Here is a 17,858-nt window from a genome sequence, read left to right on the forward strand (position 1 = left end):
CTTGGGGAGCTATTTTAGTCTGGAACAGAACTCCTTAGAATTCTGTTTATTTATGCACAAGCATCTCCCTTACATTTACTAGCTGTAGGTATGAAAAAGAATATTTATTTGTATAAATACTATACTATTATCCTTATCATTTTTCAAAATGACCATAAAATATGCAAGAATCAAAAACCAATTCATGCCTGTGCAAATTATTTCTATGGGACCCTTTACACTTGAATCAGCTAGGGATTGAGCCAACGCCAAGCATACAAGATATTAAAAACTGCCAAAAGAAAAACAAAATTGTTACTGTATATTGAATGTCACGATTAAGCCCTACACTTACAGACTCCCACAACTTTCAATGTTCAGTATTTGTCTGCTGTTTAATATCCGGACAAAGTGGTGCTTTTAAAGGCAATTTCATGACAATACCTGCCTTTTTAGAAAAGGTTCTACATGGGTAATAGTTAGATATATCCAGCTAATGCATGCAAAGTGTCTCTCGCAAGTTTCGCAGCGTCCAGGAGAAAAACATGTGAATTTAGGCCCCAAAGCCTGTTGGCCAGAAGGCCTTTGACTGCCTTACTGAATAATACCAAAACGACAGTCAAGTAGCTGCAAACCGGAACTCCTGAAAGCAATCTTTGCAGACACTGTTGAGGGAAGGTGCTATTTGTTGCTAGCAAGAACCTTTGTTTGGGTCTTAGCTTGAGTTCCCAGGTCATATCGTTAATAATCCTCCCACTGTCGGCACTATGATCTGAATACATTGGAATGCGCAGGTCATATTCAAAACCAGAAGTGAAAATACATGAGCAGTAGTTTTATGACAACACCGTATGGCTGATATTATTTTTATTCATGCTTCAAACACATGAGCTATTTGAGTTTGTAAGTTTTTTTTTTTTACTTTGACAAACAGTCAAGAAGTTCCTTATGGAGCAAACAAAGAAACTGTTACATCTCTGTTGTGTCTGTTGGGTATTTGAGCTCTGTTTTGGGCGCTGCATATACTGTATATATGGTGCTGTGTATTATTTCCAATAAGATTTTTTTTATGAATTATACTTTTGTATTACAAAAAGACAGAAAAAAGAAAAAACAGGCTTGTTAAGAATTAAAGGCAATTATATAAAATAAAGAACTAGAAATATAAAAATTCAGATCAATTGAGCCAAACCCTGTCCACATAAGCTGGAATTACCCATATGTGTGTAACATCTAGTAGTCTTAACAACTTTAGTATTTTAATATACTTTTAATAATCATTTCATTGAGTAACTCTTGCTGAGAAATGAACTTGTTCTATACATGAAATGTCTGCGCGCACGTAACAAACACATTAAATCTCACGGCAGTCAGGTTGAGTAAAGGCGCCCCTTAAAGGGTAGGGGCCCTAGGAGGCTGCTTCACTCACCATGCGTAAAGGCCAGCCTTGCCCCCATCTTGCCTACAGGTATTAAAGACAGTTTGGTCAAATGAATATGACGGTAGCTTTGTGTTTCTTGCTCCTCTGAAGGCTTACTATACTGTGCCAAGATGACGGACCCCTGTAATGTAGAGAGGGAAGCTCCAGAGCTGAAGTGGATCAATTTGCATTGATTGCTTGTGGAAACATTATGAATGAAATGCAGCCAACAGAGTAAAACAAGCTATACATTGATATATTGAGCCCCTCTGGGACACCCAAGTTGCCAGATCTGTAGTCAAGGGCAGCAGCGCATATTATCATCCATTCATTTGTAAAATATCAATTCATTGTGTTGGCAGGCAGGCGAGCGGAAATACAGCGAGACTGTTGAGTGCACTTCACATCCCTGAGGAACCCCATTCACAATATTTTCAAATCTAGATCGAACATGTCTGTCTGTTCTTTCAAAACGTAATGCATCTTTTTCTACAAAATGCAGTAAGGCTGCCTGCTTTAAAAACGTTTAAAAGTCTATGTTTAGTTACTTGCTAATAATCACTTAAAGAAATCCATACACTACAAGTGAATACTGAGTAGTCTGACAAACCTGAATCCTTTATCACTGGCCGGTTTTTACAGTGTTGCTATCACATGCTGAATGAATACAATTTGGTATTGTCCGCCATAAACTGGATTGGAATCAAATGAGAGATACCCGTGTTCCAAGAGAATATGAAGGCTTTACCTGTGATGTCTGTCTGTCTATCCTCAGAATCCTCCTCCTTCTCTTTGTGCCTGCGCTCTGTCTCTCTCATCTCCGGCACATAGAAGTCACCCTGCCTGGCCAGCGGGCAGATGTAGTAAATCAGGTTTCCTTGGTAGAGCTCAAGAAAGGGATGGGCACACAACTTCCGTTCCTTCAAAGAAGAGGAGAATAAAGGAGGATTTTATATGACACTGCTCTCTTAAAAACATCAAAAAAGAGGCAAGAGTAAAATGCGCTGAACAGATAAATAGAGTCTTAATGGTGAGCAGGTACACACAGTGTTCTGTATTAAGCAAAATACTACATCAGTAGACAGGGTGCTTTGCATATTTATATTTTGTTGTTGTTTCTTTGGACAAACTACAATGGTATCTAACTAAATTTCTAGATGTGTTCAGTACAGTTCAGCACACCCTGAACTCCCACCATCTCAAAACATCTTGATGCCCAGCACGTTACCCAGCTGCCAGCCAGTGGACTCGTTGATGCATTTCCAGTTTGCAAATCACGACAGCAGCTGTTTCCGGCTTGTTTGTTATTTTAGTTCTTTACTCTTGTCTAACCACAAGTGAAATCAGATCTCAAAGCAAAGCTGTTAGTGTAAATAAGAACCTGCAATGCTTGGGCAAGCTTGCTCTCAAAAATCAAAAAAATCTAAAGATTAAATTTCAAGGAGCTATTTCCCCAAGCTTTTTGACACACTTCCAGTCAGTTAGGTTGGGGTGGAAGGACTGGTTTTATATTCCAATTAGTATTTTCCTTTTGTTCACTAGCCACTTGTACAATGCTATTTTTAATCTTTAGTAATGGGCAAATGTTTATATGCTTATGTTACTGCTAGAAATGTGTTTGGGTTTGGTTTAATAAATCCTGAATCAAACTCTCTACAGGTTCTGCTTCGTGACTCATCAAGTACATAATATTGTAATCAAGTTGCTGGAAGCAACCAAAAGCTTTGACAACCTGACTGTATAAATGTGACTGACAGATTATCTGATAATGCTTTTCTGAATAATATTTGGGCTCAGCATATCTCTAATGCTACCCCCCTCTGATTTAAAATCTCCCAGACTCCCTCTTCTGAATGTGTTTGAAAGGTATTATTTAATGCATGAGCTGGGTACCCTTTCCTGCTGCATCTGAATTGAATGGATCTGAATATGCTTTTTTCAGAAGAGAACCCCCCTAGAGGGACCACAAGCCTGCTTCCTGTTCATTAACCTTTAATTTACTACAAATTTGTTATGCAGCACACACTGCTGATTACAGGGCTAATTACTGGCTACTGGAATATACTGAATATATCTGCACCATTACACTGTTTTTCAGGGGTCTATTTTAATCAGACACAAGAGTCGTGACAGAAATCAAATAAATAGATAGAATACACTTGATAGACTGAAATAGATAGATACCACTATGACTAAAAATGCTGCTTTGTCAGTAACAACACATTTAGAGAATGATTTTGACCCTCCCTTCTGATTTATTCAAAATAATCAAACTGGAATGAAACTCAGTGGAGAGAGAGAGAGAGAGAGAGAGAGAGAGAGAGAGAGAGAGAGAGAGAGAGCCTCTAAGACAATGCTCATATAAGTAATTTCCATTTCATCTTTCAAAACATCACCCTCTCTTGTTGCACGTAAAAGTCGCCTCCAGAATTTCAAACCATAGCCAGATGTTTATTATCAGGTGCAACCTGTTTTATTTACATGCAATTGACATCTAAACATAATTTGGAGCTTCTTGTCAGCTGTAATTATGTTCAATCCCTTAAATATGGTGTTTGACAAAAACTTAATGTGCACCCAACCCTAAAGAAGAACTGCCAAGATGTTTTTGTCTAAAAGAGCCAGGCAGATTATGGGTTATTATTTAGTTAGCTGAGTAGCAAATAAATTGAAAAGGGGACAAGTTTATTTAAAATTAAACTAAGAAGCTGCTTTATCATCTGTGTGCTAAACCTTAGTTTTAACTGTGCCTTTGACCAAAGCCAACCATTTGTCCTTGTATTCTTTTCAAACACATCAGCTCCCTTTGTTTTTAAATAAAAAAGAGCCATATTCTAAATCTTAATGAGCATTTTGACTTAAGTGAATCCATTAACTGAAGAGCCCTGCCCTACTGGAAGCTCATGATTCCTTTAATAAATAAAGGTTTGAAAGCAACGATGTGAAAATGTGTCTCGAACAATAATATGTTTATATTTAATGATATGGTATAGGGCGTAGAGTTTCAATGAATGCACAGTCTGCATACTGGAATGACTGGATTGAATGTATTTTAGGATTAGGACTGTGCACCCAATTTAGATTTAACTTTCCCTTCATGATCCTTACCACACTGCTCAAAGAGTGGGTGGCGTATATGCAAGACAGCAAAGAGACCCTTGCAAAAATAAAATAAAAAACAAGCATAATAAAGAAGTGACTTCAGGAGTGGCACTGCATTCTTTGAACACTGAAGTTCAACATACATTCGTAATATGAAAAAATATGCATTAATAATATGTATTATTTATTACAATATGTACTAATAAATAATGTATATTAAAAGAATAGCAAAGAATGCAATTAAAAATAATCTGTGTTCCCCCCTCTGATTTCTAAATAGCCTCAGAAGACCATAATTATCATTTTAAATAACCTGCAGTTTGGTAGTTTAGAGTCCTTTTTGCCCACAATAGCGGTCCCTTATTTTCCCATCACTTTGGGAAATTGGGGGATTGGGATATGGATAGGCTTTGAGGCATTTTGTTTCCTTCAAAATACCAGTTGTGAGTTGTTAGGAGACAGCATGTGTTTTCACATCTGCACAATATAAAGTATGCTTCCATCAGGATGAAATAAATATGAGTTTTAATGGAGAGGACGGCAAACCAGTTGGACTATGGATGGTAGGTTTGTAGATTTAGAGGGAAACTATTGCCGTGAGGTTTTAACAAAGCATTTGATAAAAGTAGACCAGTCACATTGCAATGTAAAATGTGTTTCTAATTTCACTTGATGGAAATGTTTCTGTGGTAATGACCCTGAATTCAGCTGAATTATGGGAAAAAAACACACAGTGGAGCAGAGAGCTGCAGTAACAGCTCTATAGGTTTACTATAACGTCCTGAAGACACTGAAGTGTTGCTGGTCCTGTATTCAGTAACCTATACTGGTGGCTTTGGATCTATAGCCCAAACACCTGGCCATAAAACTAATTTACCACTCCAATTTTCAATACAGTGCTTACTTTTGCTATCTGCCTTGCACATCATAAAAAGAGAAATGCTGAAAAAACGTGAGTTAATGGCCCTTATACAGTAAAATATGTAATAGTACAATTTACTGTCAACTTGGTCTAAATGAATCACATCTGAGAATTATCGAATGGTGAAACATCAGATAGTGAAATATCGAGAAAGCACTGTACTAAAGTACTCAGACCCTGTTGGAAACTATTGTATTTTCATGAGATACATTTGAACTCCAATGATACCACCAATACTAAATTACTCAGACTCTGTTGGAAGTGAGTGTATTTCCATGAGACATATTTGAATTCCAGGGATAGCACCACCTTTCCTCAGGCCCTGATGACAGATTTTTGGAGCAACAGCTGTTGTTTACCGTTCACTGCACACTGTGGTCTGGGCCTCCCCGCTGACTCCAGTCTAGCTCATGGCTGTTGAGAGGTGGGAGATGCTTAGACCCTTCTGCTTTTTATAGTGCAGCCCCTCTGAGTCCATTTCTCTCCGAGCCAAAAATGAGAAAGCTGGCCAACTAAAGCTGGCTTTCCACTGTCAAGTGCTGCTGTGCTCAGATTCTTGTTTCTCATCATTCTAGTTCAGCCAACAATTTAAAGTAAAAATGCCCTCATATTCATGCAATATTTGGGCAGTGGTAAAATTCAGGTAATCTCCCCTTACGTAGGTTTTTTTTTTTTTACAAATTTTAAAGGAGATTTTATGTTTAAAAAGCTCTTTGTTCTGTATTGGTCTCCAGATCACTGACATATGATGATAATGATGATGATGATGATGACACAGCACTCATATATAAAGTTGAGTATTACAGACACTGCTGATTATTCTAATAACAAGCTCTGCTCCATCAAAGCAGTGAACCGTTTCAAAAACCAAAACCAACTCCTAACAACCTAATGCACTGTTTGCATTCCCTTAGCAAAAAGTTTGGATACTGTACCTATTAGTTCACAATCTGCACATTTCTGGGTCTATCCATCCATCATCTATTTCTATAATACTCTGCAGCATATCTCACAATGTGTCTCAATGGATTTGTGTCTCTAGTTCAGCAGCAATCAAACAGTATTGGGAATTTACTTAAAACCTCCCAGAGCCATCTAATTTTGTAACCAAGTAGTAGTAAATTGCACTGCAGGCAACAATTCCAACAGATGATTCATCCCTGTACAGTATTCTAAAACAGTTTTCATTCCACAGGATAGGTAGCATGTGGTCACTAGTGTGCATACAGTAGGTGACCCATGTATAAAGGCTGATGAGTTATGTGATACACAGTATCTGTAATGATAGGTTCTCAGAGCCCCACACTAGTAAAGCTTGCTGTACTATTTTTTTTTTTTCTTGACAGATTCATCAACACTTTCCTGCACCATGAAGCAAGGCTGCTTGAGAAACTCCCAAGAGATGCTGTCCAAGGTGCTGAAATTCAGCAGCAACCTCAATATACTGATTTCTTCCATTCATCTTTTTGCTTCAACAGGGGGGGGTTGGGGGGGGGGGTTGTTGTTGTTGTTTTTTTGTTGTTGTTGTTTTTTTTAACCAGATCTTATTTTAGAATTTATATTGCATTTATTAAAATCCAACTACAGAATAACAGGTCACACAAGGCTTATATTAACTTTGCACATGTAAAGTTTTAGCTTTCTTGCATCTTTCATTAGGCTCAGTCATTATTATTGCTTTTGAATAATTAATATCTGTGCTGCAAGGTTGCCTCCTCAAGGGCCTTTTCAAGTAAGCAAAGAGCAGAAATGTTAACAGATCATAATAAACTGTATATGATGTTTACCTCTTTGCTATAATTGCAGTCTTCTACTCTGGCAGACTCATTTCTTTGTACCTTGCACAAAGATCTAGCATCACCCACTGGACCAATAACTGTACATGGTTTCTTGTTTTAAAGGTAGTTCTGCCATAACTGATGAAACACTTAGACTAACTAAGAATATATGTATTGCAAATCGGAATGGATCATGAATTTCAATGAGATGTGTAATTAGGAGCCAGTTTGGTGGTTCAGGTATTGTTCCTTACAGGGATACCATTAGCCCCAGGACAGTACTGTATCATCTGGTTTCTTGCATGACCCCTTACTGAATCTGTAAATGCTCTCTACTTTCTGTTATGAAGTTCAATTTAATGTATCTCTGTGTGGCGTAAGAATTTACTTGAATTTGACTGTATTTTCCTCAAAAGATTTCTGCCGGTGTCCTTTTCAAACCCATTTACACCCTAAATGGGATAATTTGTCTGTAAACCAAAAGAAACCATCTATCTTGCCTGTTTGTTTCTCCTCTTCCTTTCACTGACCCTCAACGCAAATGTCTGTAAGAGGCTACTATGCTGTAGTGTGTGTACACAATAGAGCTGTATCTGGGCATGCTCAAGGCGACTGTCAGTTAACTTTCCAAGCTACTGGGAATGTGAATCCTCACAGTGAACTCTCACTGCACCAGCAACCAGTGTCAAAATACAACTGGATTATAATGGTGGACATGCTTCTGAGTGCATGTATACAGTGCCACCAAGTTCATTCACAGCTTTTAATACATTTAGATCCATGTATGTGTAAGTCAGTTGTCTGTGCTACTGTAGGTGCATATACAACCAGGATTTCAAAGCATTTTAACAAAATGGTTTGAAACCCTACTACAGGGCTTGGCATTACAGCACTTGAATAGAAAATACAAGGGGAGCAAGCACTCAATCCTAGCCAACAGCACCAAGTCAAAAGCACACCTTTCTTCATTTATTGTATATGGTCAACTATGTGAAAGCAGTTTGTTAAACACTCAGTACTACTAAATTAAATTTGATGACAAAATACTAATCCCTTCTTGTGTACAATTTCAATCAAGTGCCCTGGAATATCCAAGAAGAATTGAGCTTGTTTCTTCACTGTTGTTAAAGGACAGCTTCTCTGAAATCCCAGCATCCCTCTGTGTAAATTCGATGGTTGACAGAACATTTCCTGGGTGTCACCTTTCAGTGTTACGTTCCAAAAAACTGTTTTTTAATGCAGCCTAGGCAAAAACAAACAAGAAGAGATACTGTATGAATCCCTTGATACAGTGCGGTGCAGGCTTTAGGAAGGTTAGACAATGTTCTCTGATGTAAAATTAAAAATTATTTTGGTAAAAGCTTAATTTGTAAACACAGCACTGTTGCTTTAACAGCTACATTTCCTGGCCATAACAGTTTTTCAGTCTTCAAGCAATTCATTATAAGTGATTCAGTCTTGGTTAGTAGTTGTTTCTATGTTGACTGTACAATGTGAAGTACAGTGAAAGCCACAGAGTCTGTGTGCTGGACCTTTAATAGTGCCACGCGACTCTCCTGTGATCTGTCAGATTAGTGTCAGTTTGAGTCCTAATTACTGTATTCTAGCTTCATTATGATAATGGCTTCTATTTTTGACTACTCCTTGCTTAATAAAAGAGAGATGTTAATCTAGTTTAATTAAGATTCAGTTTTATGGATAACCTTAAACTGTACACATGGATTTTACTTCACATCCCATTTTGGCATGACAGTCATTCTCCTTTGGGATACACACTTTGTTTTCAACAAAAGCAGACAGTTCCAACTGCAGCAGTCCCCAGTGCACACCACAGCTTGGAAACAATTTTAATGATTACTTCCAGATTGTCTGGGAATCTCAGTTCCCTAAATCAGAATAATTGAAGCTCTCCTTGCACTTGTTCCTGATTCAGAAAGACTATGATGTTCAGACCTTACCCTTTATATCTATAAACTTGTATACTCAACTACTATTAAAAACATATAGAATACTAAAGACAGCATGCCATTATACACATTTTAGTACAATTCTAACTTTTTCTTGATCATGTTCTGTTGAATTTCTGCATGTGAAGTCACATGGTCTTGTGGTACCATCACTAATGCAGGTGGTTCTGTAACATGACAAAACTGATTTATTTTGCGTGTGTGTGCTGTGTGAGTATACAGAATGTGCAAATGTTTGAGCATGATGTCAGGTGGAGTTAATTGCATAAAACAATCAACAGCCTTTTGGAAACACTACATGTTCAGGGCCTAAAAGCCCCAAAGGGATGTGATTTGACAAACTGACAACTGGGCTGTAATGGATTTTTTTTCTTTTTTGTAGGTGAAAATGAAAAGCCACTGGAAAAACATGTTTCTGTTATGTTAGCAAATCACTGAGTTATTCCTGGAGGTATGAGCTGCTAATGAGGTTTGTGACCCTTCCATGAGAGAAGTCTTTATCTATATCAACTGAGAGTCTTTACCTGTCTTATAGCATGCCAATGTAAGAGCATGCTATTGACTTGAAAGTAGACTTGAAAACTATGCCACATTTGGTAAAGAATTATGTTCACAATTCAGAAATTATGTGTGTCAAACTGGAAAATGTATAACCTGTATATAGCTGCCCTTTGCAGCCAGAACAAAAAGGCTATTTGTTGCCAATGGTTTGTTAGGTATTTCTCCTCACGCAAAAGACAAATTAGGGAATATTACAGTAAACACAGGTCTCCAGGCTGTCAATGGCACGTGAAATGCACCCCTCTTGACTGTATCTGCCCATTCACCTCATGGAACTTGAGACATCCTCAGCCCTCAGAGTAAAGTGACTATAGCACTATCTAAACTAAAGACTCCATAAATCGCCAGACAAAAAAAAAAAAAAAAAAAATTGAACAGTGCAGTATTTTTAACAACCACTGGGGGAAGAGTATAGCAACATGACAGATTAATGGTTACATTTTGGTGAATCAAATTCACTGAAGAAATCACTCTGAAAATGTTATTATGATTTTGTTACCAGGACCTAATGACAGAAACAAAAACAAAGTTGCCCTTCAACTCATTTTAAACAGCTGAAGTGGTTGGATAATGCATATGAAAGGCTTGTCATTACTGCAGTGCCATTCTCTCCCAACTAAATCTCCAGAGGTCGTCTTTCAAATCCTCATTTCAGAGTAGATTAAATGCCTAAATGAAAATGATACTTAAGAAATGTGTTATTAATAGCTGATAAATGGGTTGCACATATTTAATAATCTCGTTGGGGGCTATTTGGCTGTAATGTTCTTTCCCTGCCAACAAAGGTTGACTGTTAACTTCTATACTGTAAAAAGTCTAGTATAAAAAATCAATGACATTGAAAAATGTTTTACCATTTTTTATTTTGAGGCTAAATTAAAGCCTCAAAAAACTAAATTCATCAGCCGCTACAAGATTTACACCAGATGCATTATTCAGTACTCCTGTATAGGTATCACTTTTGTAACAACATCACCTCATACGGTCAAATTGTGACTTGTGCGTGAGACAAAACGTAAACCCTATCACTATATACATCATCTTCATGGGACCCTGAAAAACAGATGTGGCAGAGTGACATCCAAATTTGCTTTTTTTTGTGCAGAGGTGTATTTAAAAGGCCAGGTACCTACACAATACTTTAACTATTGAACTGTAGGCTACCTCAGTCAAAATGTGACTTTTTAAAATGAAATGCACTTTAGTGCATGCGGTTGTTGAAACTATGTATTTTTTAATGTATTTTGCACCCATTTGCTACTCACAAGGATGCTTTAAAAGCTTCTTCTGTCTTAATGTTTCACATTTCAAATTTCTAAGAAAAGCACAAGCATGTGTCAGAAGCTATGAGGAAGACTAGGATGTTAATTGTGACCATAGGGCACTAAAATGAAGCACCAATGTCATGCAGTCATTTATTTTTACTTGAGACAACGATTTGCTAAAGGAAGTAAAGATGGCTGTTTGCGACAGAACCTGACAGGGTTCATCTTCTTGGATGATACATATCTTCACTGAACAAACTATGTGGTGAACTAATAAGTATTGACAGCAGATTGCTTTATGTTGAAGTTGGTCTCTTTGCATACTGATAAGAGATCTGTGCACCAGCAAAAGGTTTCTTTCGGACTCTTTCCAAATTCCCCAAGGTCTTTGAAGTATGGAAATCCTAGACAGGGTTTATAGAAATGCAAGGTGACAGGACAGAAGTGAGAACTCAGGCAAGGCTGTTTGGTATTGCGCATACACAGTGATTTAAAATACAAGTTCAAAAGGATTTATCAAGAATGATGAGCAACTTGAGGTGATGACAGATGACTATGACTCCCGGCATTAGCTCTTAGTATGAGAGGTCATGAGTTTCTCTTTGAGTTATAAAAAGTCAAGCTGGGAAATGACCTCACTCTGGGGCTGCAGCAAGCATTAAAAGTGTTTTGCACCAACTGTATATGCAGGCGCACCCATTCTCAATAAAACACAATCACTACAATTTCAGTTCTAAATATGGAACACCAACATTGGTAACAATAATATCTTAGAATGTCCTAGAGAGCAACAGTGGGGCTTTAAAGCACTAACCCATGGACAATTAAATGATTAGCTGATTCCCAAGACTACAAATATGAGGAAGAATTGATTTGAAGTGTTAACTGCAATTCGGGTCACCAGAAATAACATATCATGCCACACAACCTGAGGGCTCCTCGGCAGATCTGGGGTGGCCATACACAAAGAAAAGCTTCTAAATGCCCTTAAAAAATCAGCTATGGTAAATTCTAACTGCAATGTGTCATGTTTTTACTACGCATTATCATCTTTCACCATATTCCTTTGTGATTTACCATGCTTCCCTGCTTCCACTTTTTATAAAGACTGTACTGCTTGCATCAATTCTGTCATCACAATTTTACCCTTTACTTATCTATGCAGAATTTTTATAACGATCTTGAACAGCGTTATGTGCGTGCAGTGGAGATGTCATTTAACCCTTCAACAGGTAGGCTCTGTAAAGCTTAAAAAGAAGAACCTGATTGTTTCCTATAAATCTTCGTGATCTGAGAGTCAAAGCACTGGACACTCTTATCCAAGTTGTATATGCAATGCAGTGTTTCAATGGGAACAGTCATTTAATTCCAGGACAGACCTCGGTAATATTAGGTAACTGATTACCCATGAAACAAAATCTTGATGAGCCATAAACCCAATTTTTACAAACCATTCGAATTCTTTATGTAATAAGGCAGGACCAGCCAAGAGCAGTGGGGGAGATGGGGTCTAATTTAATGATCATAAACCAACCTCATTTCATTCTATTTTTATTGTGTGATAATTATTGGAAATCTACTTTAATTTGGTTCAAAATGCAGCAAATATTGAACTCGTTTCTGTTAGTACTGTGATTATGTAACTGACTCCTACACACTTCCACAAACGCCTACATACCTGCGCATTCAATATGTAAGAATTCCTAGTTCAATATCTTTGAGGGAACTTATGTGATTTAATGAGACGCTCTCACTCTCTTACACACACACACACACACACACACACACACACAAACACACAAATACAACCCTAGCCTTTATAAAGGGGCAATAATTAAAAACTGTCTGCTTGCAAAATGGCTAAACATTTTAGTGCAATGACATTTCAGAACAGAAGACACGTTCAAATGCCATTCTACTATTAGAATGGTATGGCAGATTGCTAACCCAATCTTTGTTTGTTAATTATAATGCTTCTGTACAGTGTACTCAACACAAAAAATAAGATTAGCAGGTTGTAATGCTAGCAAATGTCAAGTAAGTGCTCAAAATAATAGCTGTATAGTCTAAAAAAGTATTTAAAAAAAATCTAATCTTAAATACAGTAATATCCAAGTCCATGGCTTTTACCTAATGAGGCTACAAAAACTTGATTAAATCAATAAGGAAAATATACAAATAGGTTGTATTAACAGTTAGGGCTTCCACCTTTAATGTGTATACAATAAACGTTAATACAATTAATAAATTATAAATCAACTTTAAGCAGCTGACAGGTCTTTATCATTTACCCTTGCTTTTGTAAAATGTTGCAATCACAGTATTAAACAATCTACGCTTATTTCACTGAAAAATTGGCTGTCAATATTTTTTTTTTTGTTGTTGTTTTTTTTTTTTTGTTTTGTTTTTGTTTTTTTTTTAACATACAGTATACAGTATACAGTACAAGCGCCTGTCAAGAAACTAAAGTCCATCAGACTCAACTTCCTGCCAAATTAATACTCAAGAGGCTGGCACATGAAGTGTAAATTGCATTGCTGTATCTCACGATACAAAGTCAACATTTTAAAACAATTCATTTCCCTCTCTATTTGGAAAAGGAGAATGTACAGGGAAAAGGTAGAAGTTCAGCACTGTTGTTTCAAATGATGAGAAATAACCTATTCATAAACTTAAAAAGTTCAATTTTTGTAAATCTAAAGCATTTTTTATTTCCAAAATAAGATTATTTTTATTCTTTGTTTGTGTGTTACCTGTAGATTTGCAGATTAGGAAAATACTTGGAAAACTTCAATTTGATGTAATACTGAACCATTTAACCCTTTTCAGATGGATTTGTTGAAGCCTTTGGTATTATTTATTGCACTAAGGGCCCAGTTCAATTAATTTTTAGCTGGATAAATATTTATTTCATTCAATTAACACATCATCAGTATTCCACATTTGCTCCACTTATTGAAAATCTTCATACTTCCCAAAATGTTTTAAACCCCCAGCTTTAAAGTTATTATGGTCTGGAAAGGAATAAGAAGTAGTCTCTCTGCCCCATACATAGTGTGCTCATAAATCCGTGGGCACAACCAATGAAAAAATCGCAAATCAACATGGAGTGCCCTATTTTGAAGCAAGCGGAAAGTCACATTTTCTGAGACGAATAATACAATTGTAAAAATAGAAAACTCTAAAAACCACAACAAGGAGCTGTTAAGTTATTGTTCGCAGTAGTTTACTGCTCTTTTACGAACATGTTGTGTTTGTCTCACTTGTTTCACTTTATAAAGATGGTCGGACCCAAGGGAGACAACGACACTTTCCTCCGGCTCTAATGAGCTGCGCACAAAAATGCTACTGTACAAGGGGAATTAGCACATACAAGTTAAAGCCTCTCCTAGGATAATATGAATGTCAGAAAGTACTGAGGATCTCCTGGGACTTTAAGCATAGCCAGAAGGGGAACTTAGAGCTAATAGACCACAAATTGATTGTATACCGTAAATTATTATGCAGATCCAGGCATGGCTCCCCCAGTATTAACTGACTGTAATTAGACTTTCTGTCTGATAAGGTAAACCTTTCGGAAGCGAGTAACCAACATTAAAACAATCTGTGCTACTTGTAATGTGGAGTAATAAAGAAATAATTAGAATGAGAGCTATATTTAACACAAATTATCTCATGTTGAGTACTATATGAGCAATTACTTTGACAGGTTTGAGTCAAAACCAGAAAGAAGGGAGGAAGTTAAATTCAAGTGATTTTTATGACTACTTGAATGATACTTTCTCTATGTAAGCCCATTGAACCTTTAGAAATCCTTGATGGCTTCAGGGAATGTCATGTATAACTAAAGGGTTATCTGTTTACAGTGCTGTAGATCTTCAAAAACTAACACTTCCAGTAAAACCTAATCTGAATAATTAAACTGCTCTGCATTTGTACAATTGGTAGCAATATTGACAGGCTTTAATTTAATGCAGGCACCTGTACAGTATGTGGGTGACCATAAGACCTGTGCTACTTACCAAGTTATCTGCATTAAAACAGCAAGCAATTCCAAAAAATACTCCTTCCCTTATAGTTCTTCTGGAAGAACAGTGTTCAACAGAAATAGTTCAATAAAAGTTTGGATATCAAGCTTACCTCCTTATTCTTATTGAAAAGCATCTCAAAAGTAACATAATCAGTGAAGCTGAATATTTTCTCCTCAGCAAAAACTAAAACAATTATCGTATATTGATTAAAAAAAAAAAAAAAAAAAAACACTACTTTTTAATATATATTTTTGTATGCAAAATGATGTAATGTGAACAGTTTTCAGAGGCCTGCTTGAGGACATTTACTATTGCCTCAGTCTTTCCTTGGCTGCGGGTGTCCTTGGTCTGAGGACTTTGGGGGTTAAGCGTTTCAAATTGATCACAGGTTCAAGCAGGCAGTTTCTTATCCTAATGAATTATATATTCCATAAACTTGATGTCAATTATCTTTTTATTGTCCATGCTGTTTCTAGTAGACCATACTGCTAGAACACTGCATCAGTATGGTTAAATATTTTTTCTTGGCAGGCAGTTTACAATTGTATGAACTGTCCACATTTACTCCATAATACCTTAATAGATATAACTGTATGTTTGACTTTGTTTTCTATAAGTTTTCTATAGACATTGACCTCAGACTAGAGGCCCTGGAGGCTACAGGCTTTGACACTTTCCTCAATCTGAAAGGCTCCTGGACAAGTTAATTCAGGCGTTAGAGGGAATGTGCTACACAATTTGTCACCTTGGTGAACAGTAGCTAGTTTAGCCCAAATGCACTCATGCTACTGTATTAAAGCCTAGTTTGAAAACAGCACTAAAAACATAATCCTTGTAGAGCAGAATTCTGTTTGTTTGGCCAACATATTTTCGCCATTTTGAAAGGAGGGATGCTTCTGGCCAAACCAAAGGTTACTTACTGGCATTGATAAAGAACACAGTGATTTACAAAGTGGCATAGTATTTCCAAGCAACCCTTGGACCCTTCAACACCTCACACTGATTTCTTACCAAAAAATAGAGATAGCAAAAAGTAACGGGCCAATTAAAATTGTAAACAGCATCTGGTGAAGTTTAAACATGGCCACTTGTCACAGTCAGTAACGCAGGACAGATATGATTGGCATGCTGCAGCCTCTGGGGAAAAGACTGGAATAAAAAAGGATTTGTTTTCAGGAGCAGACTTTCTGTCAGCCATAAATAATCAGACTTTTTCAAACTGCCTCACATTTCTAAATTATACCTTGTTGGTAATGGGTTCAGTATTGAGTTCTCCTTAGTTGGTCAGTTCTGAATGGCTCTTTGTGTAGTGATGGCTGCTAATTCACCCAGCCTTGATTGCCCATTAGCTGTCGTCCAGTTCTGCAATAAGTTTGCCAAGAAACACAAGGTTTTCTGCTACAATGGGTTCTGCTTAAAGCTGGCTACAACAGCCCCCTAGACTCCCCTTGTTTGCCATATCGCAATAAAGGAGTGGTTCTCCAGATCCAGTAGAAATGTAAATGTGACATACGCTTGTACATGTCTACAGATATATATATATCTATATATATATATATATATATATATATATATATATATATATATATATATATATATATATATGATATATAATATTTTTTGATTGATTTTTTTAATGAATATAGAAGACATGTAATATTGGGGAATATGTATCTTAGGTTAAATTTCAACACTGAACAGGTTAAAAATACTCTACTGGCTCTTAGTGGTAAAATTGTCTGCACAAATAACAAGACGACTTCCCAGGGGGCCCTTTGTATTGAGTGCTGCTTCTAAAAAAGCTATGAGGTTCAGATTGTCTTATTTTCTTGCCATAGTGTCCGACACTGTGATAATAGTCCAAAATGACCCCCATGACCCCTCTGTCCTCTCTCAGCACACATTATCACACACCTCCCTCTGAACCTTATTGCACTGAAAGGCTAAAAGGCTAATTTTGAAATTAACAAATATATATATATATATATTTTAGGAAAAAAAGGGTGAGGGAGCCTTTGAAACATAGTGACTCTTAAGGGAATGGAGATAATCTTTAAGCGCCAACTAAAACAAAAATGAAAATGCTTTCAGGTCTTTTCTGCTCATTAACTTGTTTCAAAAGATGATGAAGTGCAAAGACTGTGATTTTTTTTTTTTTTGCATTGTTCGATTTTTAATTAGCTCACATTGGCTTAATGCTGCTTTGACTCTTTCCTGGTTGGAAACAGCTACAAAGAGAACCAGTCTTTGGTCTCAGACATACTAGCTTTTTATTGATGATGGTTGAACCGTAAAGTACAAGTTGGTAGAAGCTTTAGATTAAATTCCTTATTACTTCCTCATTATATTTCCAAGGATATTCTGAAATACAATGCTTATAGGAAGTATTCACCCCCCTTGGATGTTTTCACAGTTTGTTGTGTTACAACCTGAAATATTGATGCATTTAAATGAGATTTGTTTTCCTTTGATTTACACAATCTACTCAACACTTTGAAGAGGCAAGAGCATTTTTATTATGAAAGTATAGTTAATGAAAAATAAAAAAAAAATGAAATGTCTTGGTTAGATAAGTATTCACCCCCCTGAGTCAATACTTGGGAGAACCACCTTTGGCAGCAATTACAGCTGTGAGTCTTTTGGGGTAAGTCTCTACCAGGTTTGCACATCATTTGATTTACACAACCTACTTAACACTTTCAATGTGTGAAAAAATGGGGGGGGGGGGGGGGGGGGGGGGGGGTGAAAAAACACATTAATTAAGAATAAAAACCTGAAATGTCTTCATTGATAAGTATTCACCCCCTTTGCTATGACACTCCTAAATAAGCTC

At 36.8% G+C, this 17,858-nt stretch overlaps 1 protein-coding gene across 1 annotated transcript in view; it reads right to left on the reverse strand.

Moving 5' to 3' along the window:
- Positions 1-17,858, reverse strand: part of LOC121298182 (testis-expressed protein 264-like) — a 91,501-nt gene that overhangs the window by 11,558 nt on the left and 62,085 nt on the right. The window contains exon 3 of the mRNA XM_041225117.1: positions 2,148-2,319. Within this exon, the coding sequence (XP_041081051.1) occupies positions 2,148-2,319 (172 nt within the window). The remainder of the gene's footprint in view (positions 1-2,147; positions 2,320-17,858) is intronic.

Source organism: Polyodon spathula, chromosome 23 (assembly GCF_017654505.1).
Source record: "Polyodon spathula isolate WHYD16114869_AA chromosome 23, ASM1765450v1, whole genome shotgun sequence".
Classification (NCBI taxonomy): domain Eukaryota; kingdom Metazoa; phylum Chordata; class Actinopteri; order Acipenseriformes; family Polyodontidae; genus Polyodon; species Polyodon spathula.